General features: G+C 38.2%; 1 protein-coding gene across 3 annotated transcripts in view; it reads right to left on the reverse strand.

Annotated features, from left to right (window-relative positions):
• Positions 1-18960, reverse strand: part of PTPRR (protein tyrosine phosphatase, receptor type R) — a 127163-nt gene that overhangs the window by 66907 nt on the left and 41296 nt on the right. For all 3 annotated transcript variants that reach the window (XM_017733233.1, XM_017733235.1, XM_017733232.1), the window contains exon 2: positions 2325-2438. In XM_017733233.1, the coding sequence (XP_017588722.1) occupies positions 2325-2438 (114 nt within the window). The remainder of the gene's footprint in view (positions 1-2324; positions 2439-18960) is intronic.

Consider the following 18960-nt stretch of genomic DNA (forward strand, 5'->3'; position numbering starts at 1 on the left):
CATTGCTACCTGAGCAGGCAAGAACCTCACCAGTCTGGTTATTTGCTATTCATCATTATGGGATCAGTTCAAACTGGGATAACCCTGATTTCCCCTGCCTCCTTCCCATCACCTTGAATGTGCATCATCTCTACTGAAGTGAAGAAAAAGACATCTTTTGCTATTCTTAAAACACCTTTGCATAAAATACTCTTTTCATAAAATACTCTTTGCATTCAAAAGAGAGCTGCACAGAAAGGGACTCTTGCAAACGTGTCTGCCCTAAATCTGTCCTCTGTGGTCTCACATGCACTGCTGGTCCATCTGCTCAATAAGAATGGTAAGGACACTGGCTACTGGTGGGACCTGAAGAAACTGATTTAAGGCTGTGGTTGTACTCAGTCTCTGACATGAGTAGGTGACTGCTGCTGGGTGAACATCACTGGCACCAGGCAAGGCTTGGTGGGTATGCAGCACTCCCAGTGTTTTGTGCCTCCTCTGTTTATGAGTTTCTTTGCCCATTAAATGACCTTTATGGGAGAAGGATGTACTGGAAACGTTAAGGAGATACTGGAAGTTAATATTTCCTGGCACACTATGTGCTGTTACATGTTAGAGGTTAGCAGGCTCTCTTCTCTCCCTGTGCCCATCCACATCCTGGCTTCCAGACTCCTGATCACTTCTGAGAGCTGCTCCCTTGGGAGTGAGTCACCTTACCTCACTTCAGTTGTCTGCCTCCAAAAGTCAGCAGAGAGAGACTGGCATCTCTAGAGAATTATTTAATCCATCCTAATATTATCGGGATGGATCTCAATGCCTCTTCTCCTGCAGTTACCATTCTCTATACTGCTTTTACAGGGAGCCTAGATGAGCAGACAACACTGAAACAAGGCAAGATGAATTTTGATGTGCTCTGCTTGCTTGTCAGCACTCTGCATGAGAGGAACTGTCTCATGTTAGGATGAAAAGTGGGAATAATGTCTCCTAAGATGCATTTGTCTTCCTTGTGAATTTTGACTGTGCATGATTTTTAGAGCAAATAGGGGAAAAGTTTGCTTGCTTTCTTGTATCGCTGAAATATTAACTCATAGAAAAACCTTTACAGGTGTTGAGAAGACTAATTAATAATAGTACTTACTGTATTCTGGGCTATATGCAGGTGCAAAATGACATTACCTTTTCCCTTAAATCACAAATGAGAGGAGAAAGCAAAAAGCAATGGAGCCAGTAGGAAAATGAACAGCATGTTTCTTCTGTTTATTTACATAATTTCTATAGAGCATAGTAAGAAAGCTACTAGGTGATTCAGTATGTTGAAATACACATCTCAGACTCCAAAACATTTCTCATTTAATTGTGCTTTTCTCTGAATACGTCTTTAAATCTTTCATTCTGGTCAATGCAGGGGACAAAGGAAATTTAGCATCGCTTGTCACGAATGAGTGAGATCCCTGAAGAACATGAAAAGGGCTGCAGTGCATTCCTATTGATCTTTTTCGCTGTATTTTTGTGCGATCTTTTCTCACAGAGACATTACTTGAAAGAGTTTTATAATCTTTTTGATGTATACAATCCTATCAACCTTTCAAGGCAGAAAATACTTTTATGCTGAACCTGTCAGTTTTCTTCCCTAATATTCACCCTGCATGTAGAATAAAATAACTCTTCTTCCCTCTGCAAAGTGAATTGAAGGCTAGCAATACACACATGATGCTGGGTTTTCTTGCTTCATGGTAAAACTATCATAAAAAGACAACAGTGTTAAATATGCATACACAGAAAACCATACAATGACAGTTGATTAAAAAAGCCTTTTCTGCTAGAAGCAAATTTATCACCATCTTTTGCCAATAGGATGCTGTAGTCTACAATATCATTTTTGAGGACAGATTATTATAGCAGAATAACAAAGCACGAATAGTAATATTGTGAGATGACATTTAATTTACTAATAGAAAGTCTGAGGATAAATTGTGAAGATGCCTTTGAAAGGAAGAATCACGTGTATTTTATGAGCAATATTCAACCTTTGAGAAACAAAACATGGATAAGGTGTGAATTTGAAAAAGAACTGCATTCGAATGAAAACTAAGGGATAAGCAATCTGCTTATGAATAGGACAAAAAAGAGATTTATCTGGCTTAGCTGACAATGGTGTCTTTTCAAAAGAAAATTTAAATAATTTTTTATGGGGATCAATTTTTCTGTAGTGCAGTTGAAAAAATGAAATAATAAGTATTCTTCTGTCCTATTTAATTGCACTCTTCCATAGTGACAGGAAAATAAATTTAAGATAATTTAAAGAAACAGGTACACTTCAATACACACAGTCTTTTGGTACTTACAATGAGTCTGTTGATATGAACTTGCTGAGGTAACAGTCCCAGTGCTGCTGCCACTCCTTGGCGAAATATCCGAAGCAATGTGATATTCAGCTTGTTTACATCCATTTGCAGTGTCTAAAAAACAAAATCAGTTCAAATGAACTCCTTGCTCAAGACATTTAGTTCTCAAGACGACTGATCTCTGGGGCTTTTCACTAAATTGTTGTTGGGTTTTTTTCCTGTAACAATAATCTGTGTAATCTATGTGCATCACAATATATAATAAGTCCAAAGGTAAATTTAAATACCTTAAATGCTATTCATTAGCAAAGTACCACCTTTACCCAAGTACACTCAGAAAGGGTTCCAGATGGTTTCAGCTTAATTCCTTGGACAGGTCACAATGTTGAAGATAACACAATTACTACATTAGAAATAAAGTCAAGCATTAAACATCAATGCATCCTTAAAGAGTGAGATGTTGAGTTTGCACAATGAAGATTCTTTTGGAATATTGTCGTAGCATATCTCCCTGAAGGTGAAGAATGAGTCAGACATAGTGAAATCATACAATTTTAATTTTGATTAGCAGTTTCTGAGATCAAAAATGAAACAGTCTGGATAATTCCCCATTCTTGAATTTCCTAAAGCTTCCTCACGCAAGTCACAGGATGAGACAAACTATAGCACTGAAGCATTTTCTTTCCCTGTGTTAGAATCAGAGTGAAATTTAGAAGTTTCCTCAAGTTCAGATTCTTTTTGTGAAGTCAGTGGAATTTTACCCAAGAAATAATTTAGGTTCAAATCTTCTGTGTCCAAGAAGACCCAGGTATTGGGTCTCCACATGATGCCTGGTAGACAGTACTTCCATGTGGTACTTTGGGGTCCGCTTCCTTGCTTTCATGTCCCTTTTGCAGACAATATGTAGTGGAGAAGAGAGGAAAGATGACTATGTCAGATGGCCACAGAAGCATTCCAACGCTTCTGGCAACTTCTGACTTAGGAAGTTACTAAGTTCTGCCTGAGCCAGTTGACTTGAGATGAAAAAGATTAATTTTTTTATTTTAAACTTCCTATTTAGAGCCACAGGCCAGCTTGCTGCTCTGAGGAACCAAGCAAGTATTCTTCCTTCCTAACCAGAGCTGCATAAAGAGAATTAAATATCCGTGGGTCAGATATCACACTGGGAATATGGCTATGGTTCAGAAAAAAAGGAAACTTTTTTCTTAAAGAAAAACATCACACATTTTGACTGTTGCTCTTTATCAGTATTTATAAGCTATAATGTAAAACCATAAAATACTTGCTTTCCTTTTCCACTATCAATTTGATTTTTCTGTCAGTACTGAGTGTTTTTCTTTCTTTTCCTCCCTTTTTCTCATTTTTTTACACCACTGGGATTGTCGGGTCTTGATGCATGAGATCTGCTCTTACCACACAGCTGAGCTTTATTGCAACTTGAAGTATGATAAGATTCTTCCATTTAAAATACGATGGCATTTTCAAAATGCAAAATCTTCTCTTTGCTTCTTCTTGAATTAGACATCCTCAGTGCTTACAAAACTGCTCCAACCCTAATCACCGAAATATAGAGATATCTTGAGAGGGAACATAACAGATGTGAAGACTTTGTCTTCTGTACCCCAGACTCATGGAACACCTGAGAAGAACTGGTTTGGAGCTTTGAAGCTGTCAGTACACTGAGACAGCCTGGTCTGAAGATCTTGAGTAAATGAGAAAGGGAGTTTCTGCTGAAATAGAAAGACTGTCATGAGGATCCCTAGAGATCCATTAGGATAGCATAAAGAGTGTCTAAGTTGGTGACCCTGAGTTATGGGGATAATAATAACTGTTGTTAGTGAGCAAACTTAGCAGGCATAAAATCAAAATACATTCATATAAACCTGCTTGAGCCAGGTATCATAACACAGTAATAGAGATATTGTTAAATAGTGTGTTAAGACCTCACTGATAAAAACACGGAAATGAAACAGCCAGAAAAATATCTAGCTTCAGAGGCAATAGAAGGTCTTAAAGAGCCCATAAAGAGGTAACAAATTCTCACAGATTTAGTGTACTGGGATTGTGGTTCATCATACCCAGGGACAGTAAAATGTGGTGAAACTCCATTATCTTCAAGAGAGTCACATTTCCGCCTACCAGGTCTGAATTCGGTCATTTAACAAATATTCATCCGAGGCTGCAGTGTGTGTGTGTCTCTGTAACAGTTCCATTGTCCTTCGTGGTCCTGGGGAAAGCCTGAAGACTGCAGCACCCTGTCAGTCTGGCATCAGCTGCTTAAAACTCTCACCTGGTCTTGCAGCCAGAGATTACAGGACCCTTTTAGAAAACCTCTTAAATAGAAGGGAAGAAATTTGCCCTTAAGCCTTACCTCAGGATGCATCTTGTGCAGCTATAAAGATTTTTTTAAATTTTGGGGTTGCTTTTTTATTTTTGCTTTTTTTTTTTTTTTTTTGGTGACTTTTCCTCCCAAAAAAACCCAAGAAATATCCGAGGAAGAAGCATCTCACATTTAGTGTAAGAATCCCTTGTTTAGCTGTCCATTGAAGGGATCTGCTTCTCCTTTTCAGCTGTCAGTGTGAATCTTAGTTCCTCGGCAATTATAGCAAAAATTAGGTAAGAGTATTACAGGTCACCTTTTTCTACATCAGACACTACAAGGGAGTGTATTTGACTCTTCCTGTCAAAAGGAAAGGAAGCAATCCAGAATCTGTCACTTTAGGAATGGAATTTCTAACTCAATCAGTGAAAGGTAATTTACATAAATGCTTGATGGGATCCCAAGAGCACCTGCTTTAGAGTGAGAAGAACATCACAAATGTGCTCTGTGCTCTCTATTATCCTTTTTTGGTACTGTATACATAAAAGCATAAAGCAGAAGTTGACCAGATTCGAGGTGTATCAAGTTCATTCTACTGTGGCCAACTCTGCGTGCTTATGGTAAATGATAGGAACAGGGCAAGATTACAGTCTTTTCCCAAGTTCCTTCTGACAAGATCACAACTAATTTATGTCTATTCAGCATAGGCAACGGATCTCCTCAATTACAACAACATTATCAGACTGGGCTGGGATGAAGGACACACTTGGGGGCATTATATTCTCGACTCTGGCACATGCCTCCTGAAGGTGACTGAAATTTAACTCTGACCTGAGGGTCTGGTGTAAAATTGCCTTTCTGCAAATTCTTAAGTATAACAATTTTTGTTGAAAAAAATTAGTGAGAAGGAGAAAAAAAAGAAAAAGAAAAGAAATAATATAGAAAAAAGAAAGGAAAAAAAGTCTTAAGTGTTTCTATCAGAAAATTTTCAAAAGGTTATTAAAATTTAAATATTTTAATACTATTGTGCCATTCTGATGGCATACCTAGATATTGTTTTGACTATAGTCCACAAAGGTAAGAGATTAGGATAGAAAACTGCTAATGGATGAAGCACAAATGCAACAATACCTGTACAAATGCAACAATACCTAGACAAACAATATAAGGTGTCATTATTAAGAGAATCACTCCTTCAATGGAAACCTGACCAGCCATTTACAGGTTATAATTACAAAAATGAAATCCTTATGAGTTCTAATACCACCTGCAAAAAAAGTGAAATTAACCCCTGTAAAGTAATCCATCTACACAAATAAAACAAAGCGTTAACATAGATATGCAAGTTATGTCTTACTGTGTTCCTCTAGCTGCTCCTTTTGCCTTGGAAAAGAAAGGGCTGAAGCCTCCCAGTAAGACAGCACTAAGCCTTTACCTTTGCTCATCTGCAGTGTTTATCATGGATTGCAACCACCTCCCCAAGGAGGTTATAATTTTGAATCCACTGCCTCTGTTGGCAATAGCGACTTGTTGAGCCCAGAGGCGAACACCCTGGACGGCTCATTTTCCTGAGCAATTACCGACCTGGATATTGCAACTGTAGCGACAGTTTCTAGGTTTCTCTGAGTCAAGTAAAAAAGGTAATTTGAACTAAAGGAGTTTTCTGCCTGTGTAATGGAAGACTTGGGAAGACAGAGTTCCATAAAGGGAAACTCAGCACAGAAATCCACTGAAGATCATTCACAACTGACATCCTACAGGGGCTTCTTAATAAAGATCTTCATGCTAAAGGGACAAACAAATCCCTAACACGAAAGGGAATGTGTAACAGAGAGTCTGAAATAACATTTTTAGGATATTACAATAAACCATAATTTTCCAGGTCAAGTTCTGCTTCTCAAGAAAAATTCAGAGAAGCATCTATTTCTTACATTTTCCTTATCACCAATTATATCCTTTCTGCAATGAGCTTCAAATACACGATTCAGTTTCTATGCATTGTTGCTCCTTCTGATCCTACCACCACAGATGTTTTCTCAAACCTCCAGCTAAACTGATTATACAGAACAAAAATAATCAAGGATAAAGAAGATTAAAGGTGACAGTATACGTCTTAACAATACTTTTATGAAAAAAGATGAAAACTAAATAGAAAAATTATACATGCTAGGAATTTTACGTACTTCAGGGCCACGGGGTAGTGAGTTCTATTTTGTGCTAAAACAAAACAAAAAAAAAACCAAACCAACACCCATATTTAGTTAAGTCAAACAAAAGAGAAAGCCCAGAAAGCCACTGTCTTACCTGTCTGTGCTCCAGTTATTTTTATATGTTTTTAAAAAATCAACAAAAATACTATAAAATGGGAAGGTTTTCTGCACTAAAGCATATCCTGCACTGTGGCCAAGCTATGGGATCCTGAGCACCCTGATCTGCTGTCTGCACAGTGAGTGTGTACAGCTCATTAGTGTCACAGTGTTTCATACTGTCACCCTCATCACACAGCCTCAGCTTTACAACCAAAATAAGGATGGATTCATCAGGAGGGAAGTTGAAAGCATTGCAGATGTATTTGTACAGTTTTTGGTGCAGGACTACAACAAATCTGGCAAAAAATTGTGAAAATACCTGAATTTTCTTTCTTTTTTCCCCCTTAAACACATCAGATTTTCCTTCCTGTCACTGTTTAGTATTTGAGATTGCAGCTGCACTGGGCATCAGGTTAGCCCCTTTGGTTGGCTCAGGTGCCTGATACACATGCACAGAAGATTTTGGCTTTCTAAAATTGTGTGAGTTGTGTCACAGCAGTTCCAGTGCCTCACGTAGTCCATGAAGCACATGGGAGGCAGCATATCCCTAGCCAGCATTATGCAACTACAACAATGCATTTTGCCAAGTGCCACTCCAAAGGGACTTTGCCCTAAGCCAAACTGGTATCTGAGGTACATTCACTCCTCTCCCATTTACCTCTCCCACTACCATATGATTTTCTCCAAGAGGAAACACCTGCCCTTTTATGAGGTCCACATTAAACTTTGAATTATGTCTGTAAACTAAGATAAAATTCTCATGAGTATAAAATCAATTATTCTTAGTGATTAATTAAAAAGTAGCTTCATGTTTCTGTGTATCAGCAGTTGTCTGCAGTGAACTACTCAAATTTTCATACGTAATATATTTGTGCTAAAACACAATATGACTAGAAATATTGATCTTGGGACATTTAAATACTTCCAATGTCAGTGAGCAATTACTGAATAAAGTGTAGTGAAAATCAACAGAAATAGTAGAAAAATTACAGGCATAAATTAAGAGTTTATAAGATCCAGTGAAAAGCATTGAGACTCTCGACCTGGAACATGCTTCTATTTAAGTCATCCATTTCCTAATGAGGAGACACTGAGGCTGCAGAATATACAAATCTGCCAAACAATCCCAAATTTCACATGTAGACTGCAAAAATATAAATGAATGTCCAAACACTATTTGGGTGATGAGAAAATAGAGCTCTAAGTTGGTTCTGTATAAATATTAGGAAAAAGTGATAGGAATAGGTTGATTGCTTCAGTCCTGATTAGTCCAGGGAAGTTTGGTATATTTTTATGTCACTTTTCAAGATGTGACAATATAGAATTTCACTCACATTTTTCCTAGGAAAAAAACCCAACCCACATCTGTTAAGAAAAACCTTTCTGTAGAGTAAGCATAATATTTCCTGGAATTACGCATTTCTAATATAGTATTAAATAGCAATTTTGGCTCTTGATCAATTTTTCATGAAAGCATATACATTTAAATATTTATGCATGTTATGAGCTCTCCAAAATAAATCGAAGACAGAAGGAGCACTGATGAGAAATGTAGGGTTAATCCAATTAGTCCAGATAGATGTAAGGTCCCCCCTCAAAGTGATTTTCAAGTGAATGTTCATTAAAATATGAGAGAGTGAAAATTTGTAAAACGAAGCTGCCTTTCCCACACTGTGATTAATCCACAGACTTTTATACCATAGGAAGCTGTAGAGGCCAAAGACTGAACATGAGGTAGGAATAGGGCTGGATGTTTAGATGGATGTTAAAAGTCATTAATGTCCCTGGGAAGTGTACAGAAGACATACTACAAGCCTTGCCATACAGTTGACTATCATATCTCTACCTATCAGAAATTAAGATGAACCATAGTGCAACAACAGAAGAATGTTCTCAGTCTGCTGTTGCAAGGTTTGAGTGCAGCCCATCATCCTGGGCTAGACATTGGGTTTCATTCAAGTCCTGTTACACAGGTAGGTAGGTACCAGGTGAAGATGATCCTAGAGACTGCTGCATCGCAGAGGTTGAAGATGCCATACCAGGTGTTGAGGTGATGCCAGGGCACTCCACTGGCATCCACTGCTCAGACTGGCAAAACTGCCCTGGAGGTGGGTGGATGATATGACTAAACTGGTTTGCCTCAGCTGTGCGACAGATTTACACTTCTTTTTCCAGAGAGAAGAACTAATTTCTCAAATGAGATCAGCTGATTTGGGGCTGATTTGATTAATTCTGTAGGAAGCATCAACACAAGAGTGAGAAATGTTCCATCTGTGAGGTCTGGCTCTTGGCCATGATTCCCTCAATTCCCTCACTGAGCTTACATGCACTTGGGCAGTGAGTCAGTCAGCCATAGGAAGACTCTATGACCTTCATTGATGATTGAAGTGTATGAGAATGAAATTCAGCCTAGTAAGGATAAGGTTTGTTAATGCCTGTCTTCAAGAGGTGCACTTCAATTTCTATCAGTCCTATGTTTTGCACTAACCTCTGGGCTTGCAGTCTGAAAGCGAAGATAAGAGCCAGCTCTTTCAGTGTGGTGTCACAAGGTAATGTGGATTTACTGATCACATTTAATGAGAAGACACAGAGTAGTCTTCCCTATTCCACAGGAAATCTCAGAAGGTAGGTTATTTCATTCTCCTGGCTTCTGAGTTGTGGGGGTCATTCCTGTACCACAATGTGGGGTAGTTAATGGGGTGACAGTGAAACCAAGTGTTACACTGTCCTCACAATGCTCATTGTACTCAGTTCCCGTTACCTCTTTCCAGGGGTATCATTAATGAACCAATCATTAATTATATATTTAGAATTCAGAAAGCATGTACAGGTTCCAAAAACCTAATGCACTGTAGATTTCAAGAAACCAGCATCCCACAGCCCTTCCACCTCAGTATTCAGAGCCAATAAAGTTAATAGGACCTTTCCTGAGTAAGAGGCTTGCAGAATCCCATGTCCTAAATGCCCACGGAATGCATGCTTATCATTGTTGATGGAATGTAGGAGAGGAGAAGGAAAAGTTATCTACTGTCCATGAGACACACATTTGATGCAGCCTCATCATTAAATAATACCAATACCAGGTCTCTGTATTGTGGGAGCGCTTTGGAAAGGGAAAGGAGAGGAGCAGAAGCCTGCAGTAATTCTCCTATTCTTCATGGCTGATTTTCTAGAGCTTCTTTGGTACAGAAGGATCTTTGTACTTCACCACCTTGTGAAAATTAAGCACTAATGATGGAAGGAAACAATTTTCTCCTGTGTGTGTAAGTATATTATTCCTTTTTATAAAAATCAGTCACAATGATACTACAACTATTTAAAAAAATATTAAACTGGGAGCACTTGAAATTACTTCCAATTGATTACTAGTATGGATAAGAGGCTGAAATGTTGCTGTGTCTCTGGCCTTAGCAAGTCTGCCTCAGTTACACTGCTTCAGTTCAATGTCTATAAATGGGAATAATAGAATTTGACTCTTCATGGGATTTTTTATATTTTAGTAAGATGGAGGTTAGATACATAGAACAGAACTTTTCAGCTTCTTTCATAGATAATTTTAATGTTTCCCCCCAAAGTTACTTCCTGTCTTTTTAAAATTTGGAGCTGCATTTCTACAAGGACTGTGATTTTCTTAATCACAAAGTATTTCAGTTTTCTTAAAATAACAGTTGAAGTTTTTTTCAAAGTTCTGATAGTTTTCTAGGCTTTTTCCTGCATCCATCCACCTCTCCCTGCTCTCCTCCCTTATGGTAGACAGTTGCAAAGGACAAGATGATGGAAAAGCACAAGACAATGCAGGGATTTGGAAACACAAGGAGAGCTGGGAGAGCTCAGCTGAACACTATTTCAACCTTTTTGTTCTTTGAAAGGCATGCATAATGCATGCATCCATAAAATTTTCCTATCTGTCCTTCATTCAATATTGGCAAAAAAATTATTCCCTGCATTGCAAAAGAAATTCACAGTGCTATTATGTCCAGTACAACTTTTATGCACAGCATGATTGTACCAGTCACATCCTATTTCATCATCCCAAAGCCAGCTGTAATCCTCAGAGCAAACAGATCCTTTTGAGTCTGTTCAGCACAGCACTATAGAATACATCTGGGTTTTTCTGTCCAATTATTAAACTTCTAGGTAAAGCCAGTGTAAAGTTCGAAATGCCAGAAACCCAGTATTGTTTCTTCTGCTCTTTTTGTAAAGCCTCATTTCAGCTATTAATTCTGTCCAATTATTAAATCTCTTGGTAGAGCCAGTGCAAAATTCTAAATGCCAGAAAGTCAGTATTATTTCTTCTTACTCTTTTTGTAAAATCCTCATTTCAGCTGGTTTCTTTCTAACTATTTTTAGTTACTGAAGTTTGAATTCCCATTGCAACTTTGTAAAATGGTCCTTAATACAAAGGTTAATCAAAATGCCTTCTAGAAAAAATGACAGACATAAAACCCCACGCCAAAATCATCCTTTTCATTTTATCTTCAGAATTTTAAATTTAGTTTGTAGCAGATATAAACATATACATAAGCTTACAAACTAATGACAAATGAAAGTAGAAACCTAAGACAAACAGCAACTTCCATATCTTTCAGGAACTGATGAGGCCAAAAGACTCCCACTGACTTACTCTTGTTCATAATCTTGCTCTCTGCTTTGAAAATCAAAGTAAGATTTGAGTACTGCTGACATCCTAGCTTTCTGATGCATTTATTTTCAGAGACAAATTTTATTGCTATTTTCATATGAACAAAATCTACCAGAACTCAGACATAATGGGAATGTTATAAAAAGAGGCAAACACTTTCCCTTTTTTCTCATAATCATAGTCCTCTGCAGCTCCTAGGCACAGGAAGAAGAAAAGTTGAAATACATCTGGAGAAAAAAGAAAAGAAGTCTTAAAATACATTTGACTCAGCCGGAGTTGAGGTATTTACATGAATGGCTGTTCTTGTGATATTCCTGAATAAGGCTCGTGTCCCAGGGCAGTATGCATTAATGGTCCAACACAGCCAAGACTTTGAAAGTAAGAAGTGATTCTTAGCCTTCAACTCTTGAGAGATCAGAATCCCATTTTCAGGAAACAAATGTCCAATAACAAGGGCTTTTTAGCATGATGCGATTCATCGGTATGTTTTGGATCCTTATCTGCTTTCAGCCTTTTAGCCCAAAGAAGTCTGTTTATAGACATTATCATCACCATAATCACAAATTACTGGAATAAAACTCATGTTACTGACTTTACCCTACCTACTTTAGCACTCCAAATCAACATGAACCAAGGATAGACAATAAAAGACAACCCTGTAATTCCAGCCCTATGTTCCTTTTACCATTTTGCACTTTAAAGGAAGTTAAGCCAAATGAAGCAAAACCCTTGGGGACCTGCAATTTTTTCTTAGATAAAACTTGAATTATTTTGGGTTTTATTCTGTCATGGAATGATGTGACTGAACATGTCACTTTGTCCCAAGTTTTAGCAAAACTATTACTATAAGTTCAGAAACAAGAAAGCAGCTGAAAAGACAATCTCATGATTTTGGCGACTGTCTCAGGTTCTTTGACCTTTCTGAAGATGCTAATACTGAATGTATTTCAGAAGCTTTTAGGTACAAATTCTCATGATCAGCTGGGCAGACTGAATTTTCCTCTTCTGTCTAGTACTAAAGAGAGGAGGCACAGGTGAAGGGAAAATACTAACACCACATCTTCAAAGACTGAAGGAGAGTTTTACCTCAACAATTCCTGTTAATAATAATACTGTATTTTTGACCAGCCGGTTTCTGGCTTTGATAATACACTGTGACCCAAATGTCCAGGACAAGATTTCTGACTCAACTATTAGAGAAAAAGTTTTCTAAAATGGCTTTCAGGCTAATTTGGGGGACTTTTCTTTAGAGGGGACTCCACTTGTGAGGTCAAAATGAAGAAATGAGGTCAAAGATGAAGAAGTTGTGCTGCCCTGTACAATTGAATGTTACATCTCTAAAATGACAGGGAAACAGGACCTAATTCATGGAACTTTAATTTCTCTCCTTTATATTCCGATCAGAAGACCAATCTGTGTTCATTTTTTTCAAACAGGCAACACAGCTGTCAAAGCCAAACTCAGATGTTTAGAATGAGAAAAATACATTTTTTCCTCTTTTATTCCTAGAATTGATCACACTTAAAAGAGAATATTGAGAAGTATTTGCATATAGTTCTCTCATTCTCAGACATACACAAAAGCAAAACAATTCGTAATTCTTTCAGTGAGAAATAGCAGTTACAGATTTGGAAGTCCTCCTTTCCTCCCTTCCATCCTTCCTCCCTTCCTTCCTTTCCTTCCTTCCTTCCAGAAGCAATCTCCCAGATTCCCCTAAGTGACCACAACCTGTGCCATTTGTGTTTGAGAGGTACTGCTCCTCTGTATGAATGCCACAAGTGTACCTTTATGCACACTTCCTGCCTCTTTCCTGCACTGTGGAAACCCAGGACGTTCCCAGTGGTTCTGTGGCTGCTGTTTCATGTGGGCAGGAAGAGATGCCTGTGAGGTAACACTCAACTTTTCAGAAACTGAGCGTATGGCTCCCACCCAGAGCAATATCTGTGTGATACCTGTCATCTCAAAACAAATGTCCTGCAAATGATGGCAAGAGGACTTCTAGACTTCATAAAAAACCCAACAAACAGGACATCTACCTTATATCCAAGAAAAGAGACAACAATAGCATCTATGCTTGTTAATAAAAGGCTGTATGGCTTCTATCTCAGTTGGTATACAGATAAAATTTATGGCCTAATCCACCAGTGGAGGTGTGTTACTTCAACAAGTTCAGAAGTTAAATGCAAAACCAAAATGAAACAGAAAGCTACAAAGCCTCAGGAAAAGTGGAAGAGCATTATTTAAATTTATATATTCATTTACACTTTTTTTCACAGTATCATGCAGAGAAAGACAGGAATGTCATTGGAGACTATGGTTATTGTTGTCTATCTTTCATACATAATGCCTAATTGCAGCAACTAATCTTTAGCTTATTTTGAAAAAAATATCTCAATAATCTATCATTTAAAGATCTTGTTCCCATTTGTTATGATAAGACAGAAATCCATTTTGCAAATGGTCCTCATCAGCAAAGGTTTCTGGGGAGAAAATCCACTGACATTATCCCATTGAAACTCATGACTTCCAAAGAGACACCACCTGCACACAGCAGAACACAGGTGTGCCAGGCCTGCACAGCCTCTGGTCAGCACACAGGAACAAACTCAGTGGATCCAATCCATGCTGAATTAAACATGCACTGTATTTTCAAGGATGCAGATGTGAATTTACTGGAGAGCTTTAAAGAGCTTTATTTCCTGCACTATCCTCACTTCCCACTTCCCTGCTGTATTTTATCTTCTCTTCACACCCTGCTGGCAAATCATATATTTTGGACAGCTTTCATGTCCTATCTTTTACTCCTCCAAAAGACAGAGCTATCACACTGTTGTGCAGCAGTCTAAATGTATATATTATATCCATTCATCCCCTCTCTCGTCAGCCCTGCGCAGCAGAGCCCTTATCATACAACTCAATATGAGGGTGTAGTCCCACTACACCACCCAACAGGATGGCAAGGCAGTACCAGAGATGTATGTACAGCAAAGGGCTCAGCCCCATCTCTACCATAATTTTGCTATCATGGCTTTGCATACAGCAAATTGCCCTATATCCAGAAACCATCATTACACTACAAAGCAGCAGGGTATCCTGTCACTTCAATGAAAAATGTGGTAGGTTACTGCAAATGGGGTACCTGACTGCCAACGTCATTAGGGTTGGCAGGGCTCCTCCTCAGTCTGCCAACTAATGCCTCTTTTGCCTTTTCCTTGCATTAAAACTAAAACCAACAAACCTGCCTTACCAGCCTCATCAATATCATGTCTGTAGTAGTAGACGAATGTTCATTTAAATACCCGAAAGAATGCTGAACAAAAATAATGGAACATCAAAGGACTAACTGCATGCTGGGATGAACAAAGACACAAAAGATTAACTGTCTATTCCAGCTTCTCATTTCTATGATCTTTTCCCCACTGAATATAAAATTCCCAGGAAAACTTCCAGAAATTGCCTGATTAAATGGCTGAAGGGGAAAGAGAAAAGTAAAACAATAAAAAAATAATGAAAACCATTTTATAAAGAAATCTCTGTGTTTTAAGCAAATGAAACAGTAAGAGGAAGGTAAACTTTCTCAAATATTCTCTGTTGTTGTAGGAAAACGGTTTTCGAAATGTGATTTTTTTTAACGGTAATTTTTTCACAAATTGGTACTGCAAGAAACAAGAGAAATAAAATCAGTGAAGCTGTCTGCCATAGCTGAGACCCCTTTGCTGTCAATTTTTCATCTCACTCTCATCACAGGATACAGGAATACATGAGGGAAAATTCTCTGTACAACTCCATAAACACATGCTTTATATCTGCCATGTTAGATAAATTCTACTCAGTAAAACTTGTCTCTGTTGGTCTACACACAAGCACTTCATCCTCTCATCAACACAGCCCATCATAGGTAACAGACCTGTGTCTGTCTCTCAAGAGAGTTTCGGTATCTTTTACTTTTCTGAGAGCTGATCAGCCTCTGCTGCGAGGATCCCAGTCATGTGCACTACTTAAGGCATCTCATTTTCATCTGCCCTTATCAGTGGTGTTTATAAGTCAGCTGAAAGGAAAGCAAGCCCCATTCATGCACTGCCACCTACTCCTACAGGGGACCCAAGCCATCCCAGGCATTCTGAGGTGTGCTCACCTGGGAGAGCAGGAGTTCACGTAAGAGCAGGAGTTCTTCCTATGTCCTGCTAGAACGAGGCTGTACAAAAGGGACACTTTCATCACCATTAGAGATCTGTGTAAACAGGTACATGGAATTATGCAATGCAAGTGAGGCAAAGAGTAGGACCTGTGTTCAGCAAGAGCTCACCAGCCCCACAAGGACTGATGCAGCTCCTGGTGAATTCCTCGGAATGTATTTCTTCAGAGGTATTTTGGACAGCTGCTGCATTGACCTAACCAACAACATGGGTTTCTAATAGACAGAATTGTTATTTGTAGAATCATCTCTTAGTCATCCATATGGTGATTTTATTTCTTCCTTTACTATTGCATACATTGCAGTTCTTGGGTTGGGTCTTTTTTGTCAGACAGGTACAACAGGGTCCAGGATGCTCCTTTGTTAAAGGCAGGGTTTCTTCTATTCTTTCTAAACAATTTCAAACACACAGTGAAGGTTTATGCCATACTGGGTGACAGAGAGAGCAAGAATGCAAGGAGAAGAAAAGCTTTAGCAAAAAATAGTAATTCCCATTCACATTTACAGTTCTTTTCATGTGGACATGCAGTTCTTTTCATAGTTCTTCTAACAGTGGACTATGAATATTCATCAGGTCTGAATAACCAAAAGTACACCAAGACCAAGTGCTGCTTATCTTAGAAACAGGAAAACGTATGTAATGTCAATGCTGTAAGTAAAAAGATTTGGACACCCAACACAGAATTCTGGCCAACATTCCTCGCTATCTCTTTTTCTGGGTTTTTGGAGTTATGCTTTATATTTTATGTCAGAAAATTTTAGTGTCCTAACCCTAACAAAGGTTAAAAATGTTAAGATCTACACAGATTTTAAAGTACAGAAACAGAAGACTTCCTATATATCATTTGCAAAGACAACTAAATCTAAGTTCTTTTTACGTATTACCTCCTGAGTGCACTGAATCATGGAATCATAGAATGGCCTGAGCTGGAAGGGATCACAGAATCAATTAACACAGAATCAACCATCTAGTTCCAACCCCCCTGCTACAGGCAGGAACACTTTCCACTAGACCAGGTTGCTCAGAGTCCCATCCAACCTCTCCTTGAACATTTCCAAGGATGGGGCATCCACAATTTCTCTGGGCAACCCGTTACTGTGCCTCACAGAAAAGAGTTTTTATTTTTGATATCTAATTTAAAGCTACTCTCTTTCAGCATGAAGCCATTCCCCCTTATCCTGTCTCTACATGCCCTTGTAAAAAGTTTATCTCCATCCTTTTTGTGGGCTCTCTTCAGGTACTGGAAGGTCACTGCGAAACCTTCTCTTTTTCAGGCTGAACAATCCCAATTCTCTCAGCCTTGCCTCCCAGGCAAGGTGCTCCATCCCTCCAATCAATTTGGTGGCTCTCTGCTGGACTCACTCCAACAGGTTGGTGTCCTTCCTGTGCTGGGGACCCCAGAGCTGTTATTTTGTATTTAACCATGTGTGTTCTTTTCTGTTTGTAGCATGTATTATACACCATTAAAGATTCTTCTATTTTATTAAGAACTACTTTTGCAGTTAACTGCCATCATAATATATTATATAGCTAATATACAAAACACAAGACATGCATTTAAATTACCTGCATAACCTGACTGAGATGGGAACTTCATCATGTCAGCTGAATGGTGTCTTTTTTTACCTAACATAATTTGAAAACATATTTATGATTCATGAGTCTTTTAAAATTAGACTATAATTAGAGATTCTAAGCTCTGACTTTCACCTGTGAAGATTTTAAATTTCATTTAAATTCTGTATTCTGTGTCTTCTCTGTCTTCTGCACTAGAAAGTCATATAGAGATTATATAGATCATAGAGCAGCTCACAAATGAAAAAAAACATTTTCAAAAATATTTTTCAAAATTCAATGAATAAATAATAACAGCCATTCTGCCATTTACATAAATAAAAAATTCAAATCTTCATTCAGTGACTCAAACATTTTAATTTTAATATTTTTAAGATGGTTTAGTAAAAGAAAGTAGAATGGACAGCTACATAAGAAAAATGACAATTTTTGTTATTTAACGATGTTTTTCACAAATCTTTCATGCAAGAAAGAAGCTGCTAGTTGACATTTTATGTCCTTAAGGAAGATGAGTCTTTGGATATATGAGAATTTTTAAGGTCATATCCTTAAGGTATTTATGCACACCTGTGTATTCAAACTTCAAGTACAATTGAACACATGTCGAGCTTTAATTGTTAGTAGAGGATGTAGTTGTTTACCTTAGAGTGAAGAAGTATTACATCTGGTTGTAAAGAGAAGCAGCAGTGCCATTCTTGGTTCAAAGATGAAATAATGGGAAGGTATGTGATGAGAGCTGTTACTAAGAAGCAATAACAGACTGCCTTAGAAACTTGGAAAAGCAGAAAGAGAATTGGGAATACAGACTTAATGTTATCAATCAGTTTCCATACCCCATGGGAATTTTACACTCAAATATTCAAATTCCATTAAGTAAATTTGATGAAAGACAACATTTCACACCATAGTGATATTTGCACTTCCGTAGTGCCTTTAATTTGGGTTTTTTTGGACATGAGTTTGCTTGCTATAAGAAGGTTGCAATTCAGCGTTTCCTAAAGAGCCTTATAATGAATATGACCTCAAGCTGGGGCTGCACATCTATCTGCAGTGCAAACCCACTTGCAGGCTGCTTGGAATTCTGACAACAGTGACCACGGCAGTGGCAGTGCAACCCCAGCCTAAGGCTCTTGTCTTACATATTCTGCAGATCTGGAAAAGACAGTCTGCCCATGACAGCTCCACCTTGTGAAAGGTTCCACTGAGTATGGCCACGAATGAAAGAAAAACCTTTAGGAGACACAGAGAAATATTTTGTGAGCTACAAATACAGCCCAGCCCTCCAGGAAGCCTGCTGCCCTCCTTTCAAATCCAGACAGTGCTGACACCTGGACATCCCCCATTCATGAAAACCTAAAGTGCTTGTTCATGCAGAAAACTGCGAAGCTTGTGGAAAGACTAGAAATAGAATAACAGAAATCATGCTGCTGTGAAGAAGGGTAATTCTTACTGCTCTAGATAACCATATAAATACTGTAAAGTCTACATGATGTCCTGTAAAGTCTACATTAAAACAAAAGAAGGCTACATGAATGGCTGGCAATGCTGGCAATGCCTAAAGGAAGAAAATCTATCAGTGGGTAGCTAGGGCCAG

This window comes from Corvus brachyrhynchos, unplaced genomic scaffold, assembly GCF_000691975.1.
Source record: "Corvus brachyrhynchos isolate BGI_N302 unplaced genomic scaffold, ASM69197v1 scaffold32, whole genome shotgun sequence".
NCBI classification, from domain to species: Eukaryota; Metazoa; Chordata; class Aves; order Passeriformes; family Corvidae; genus Corvus; species Corvus brachyrhynchos.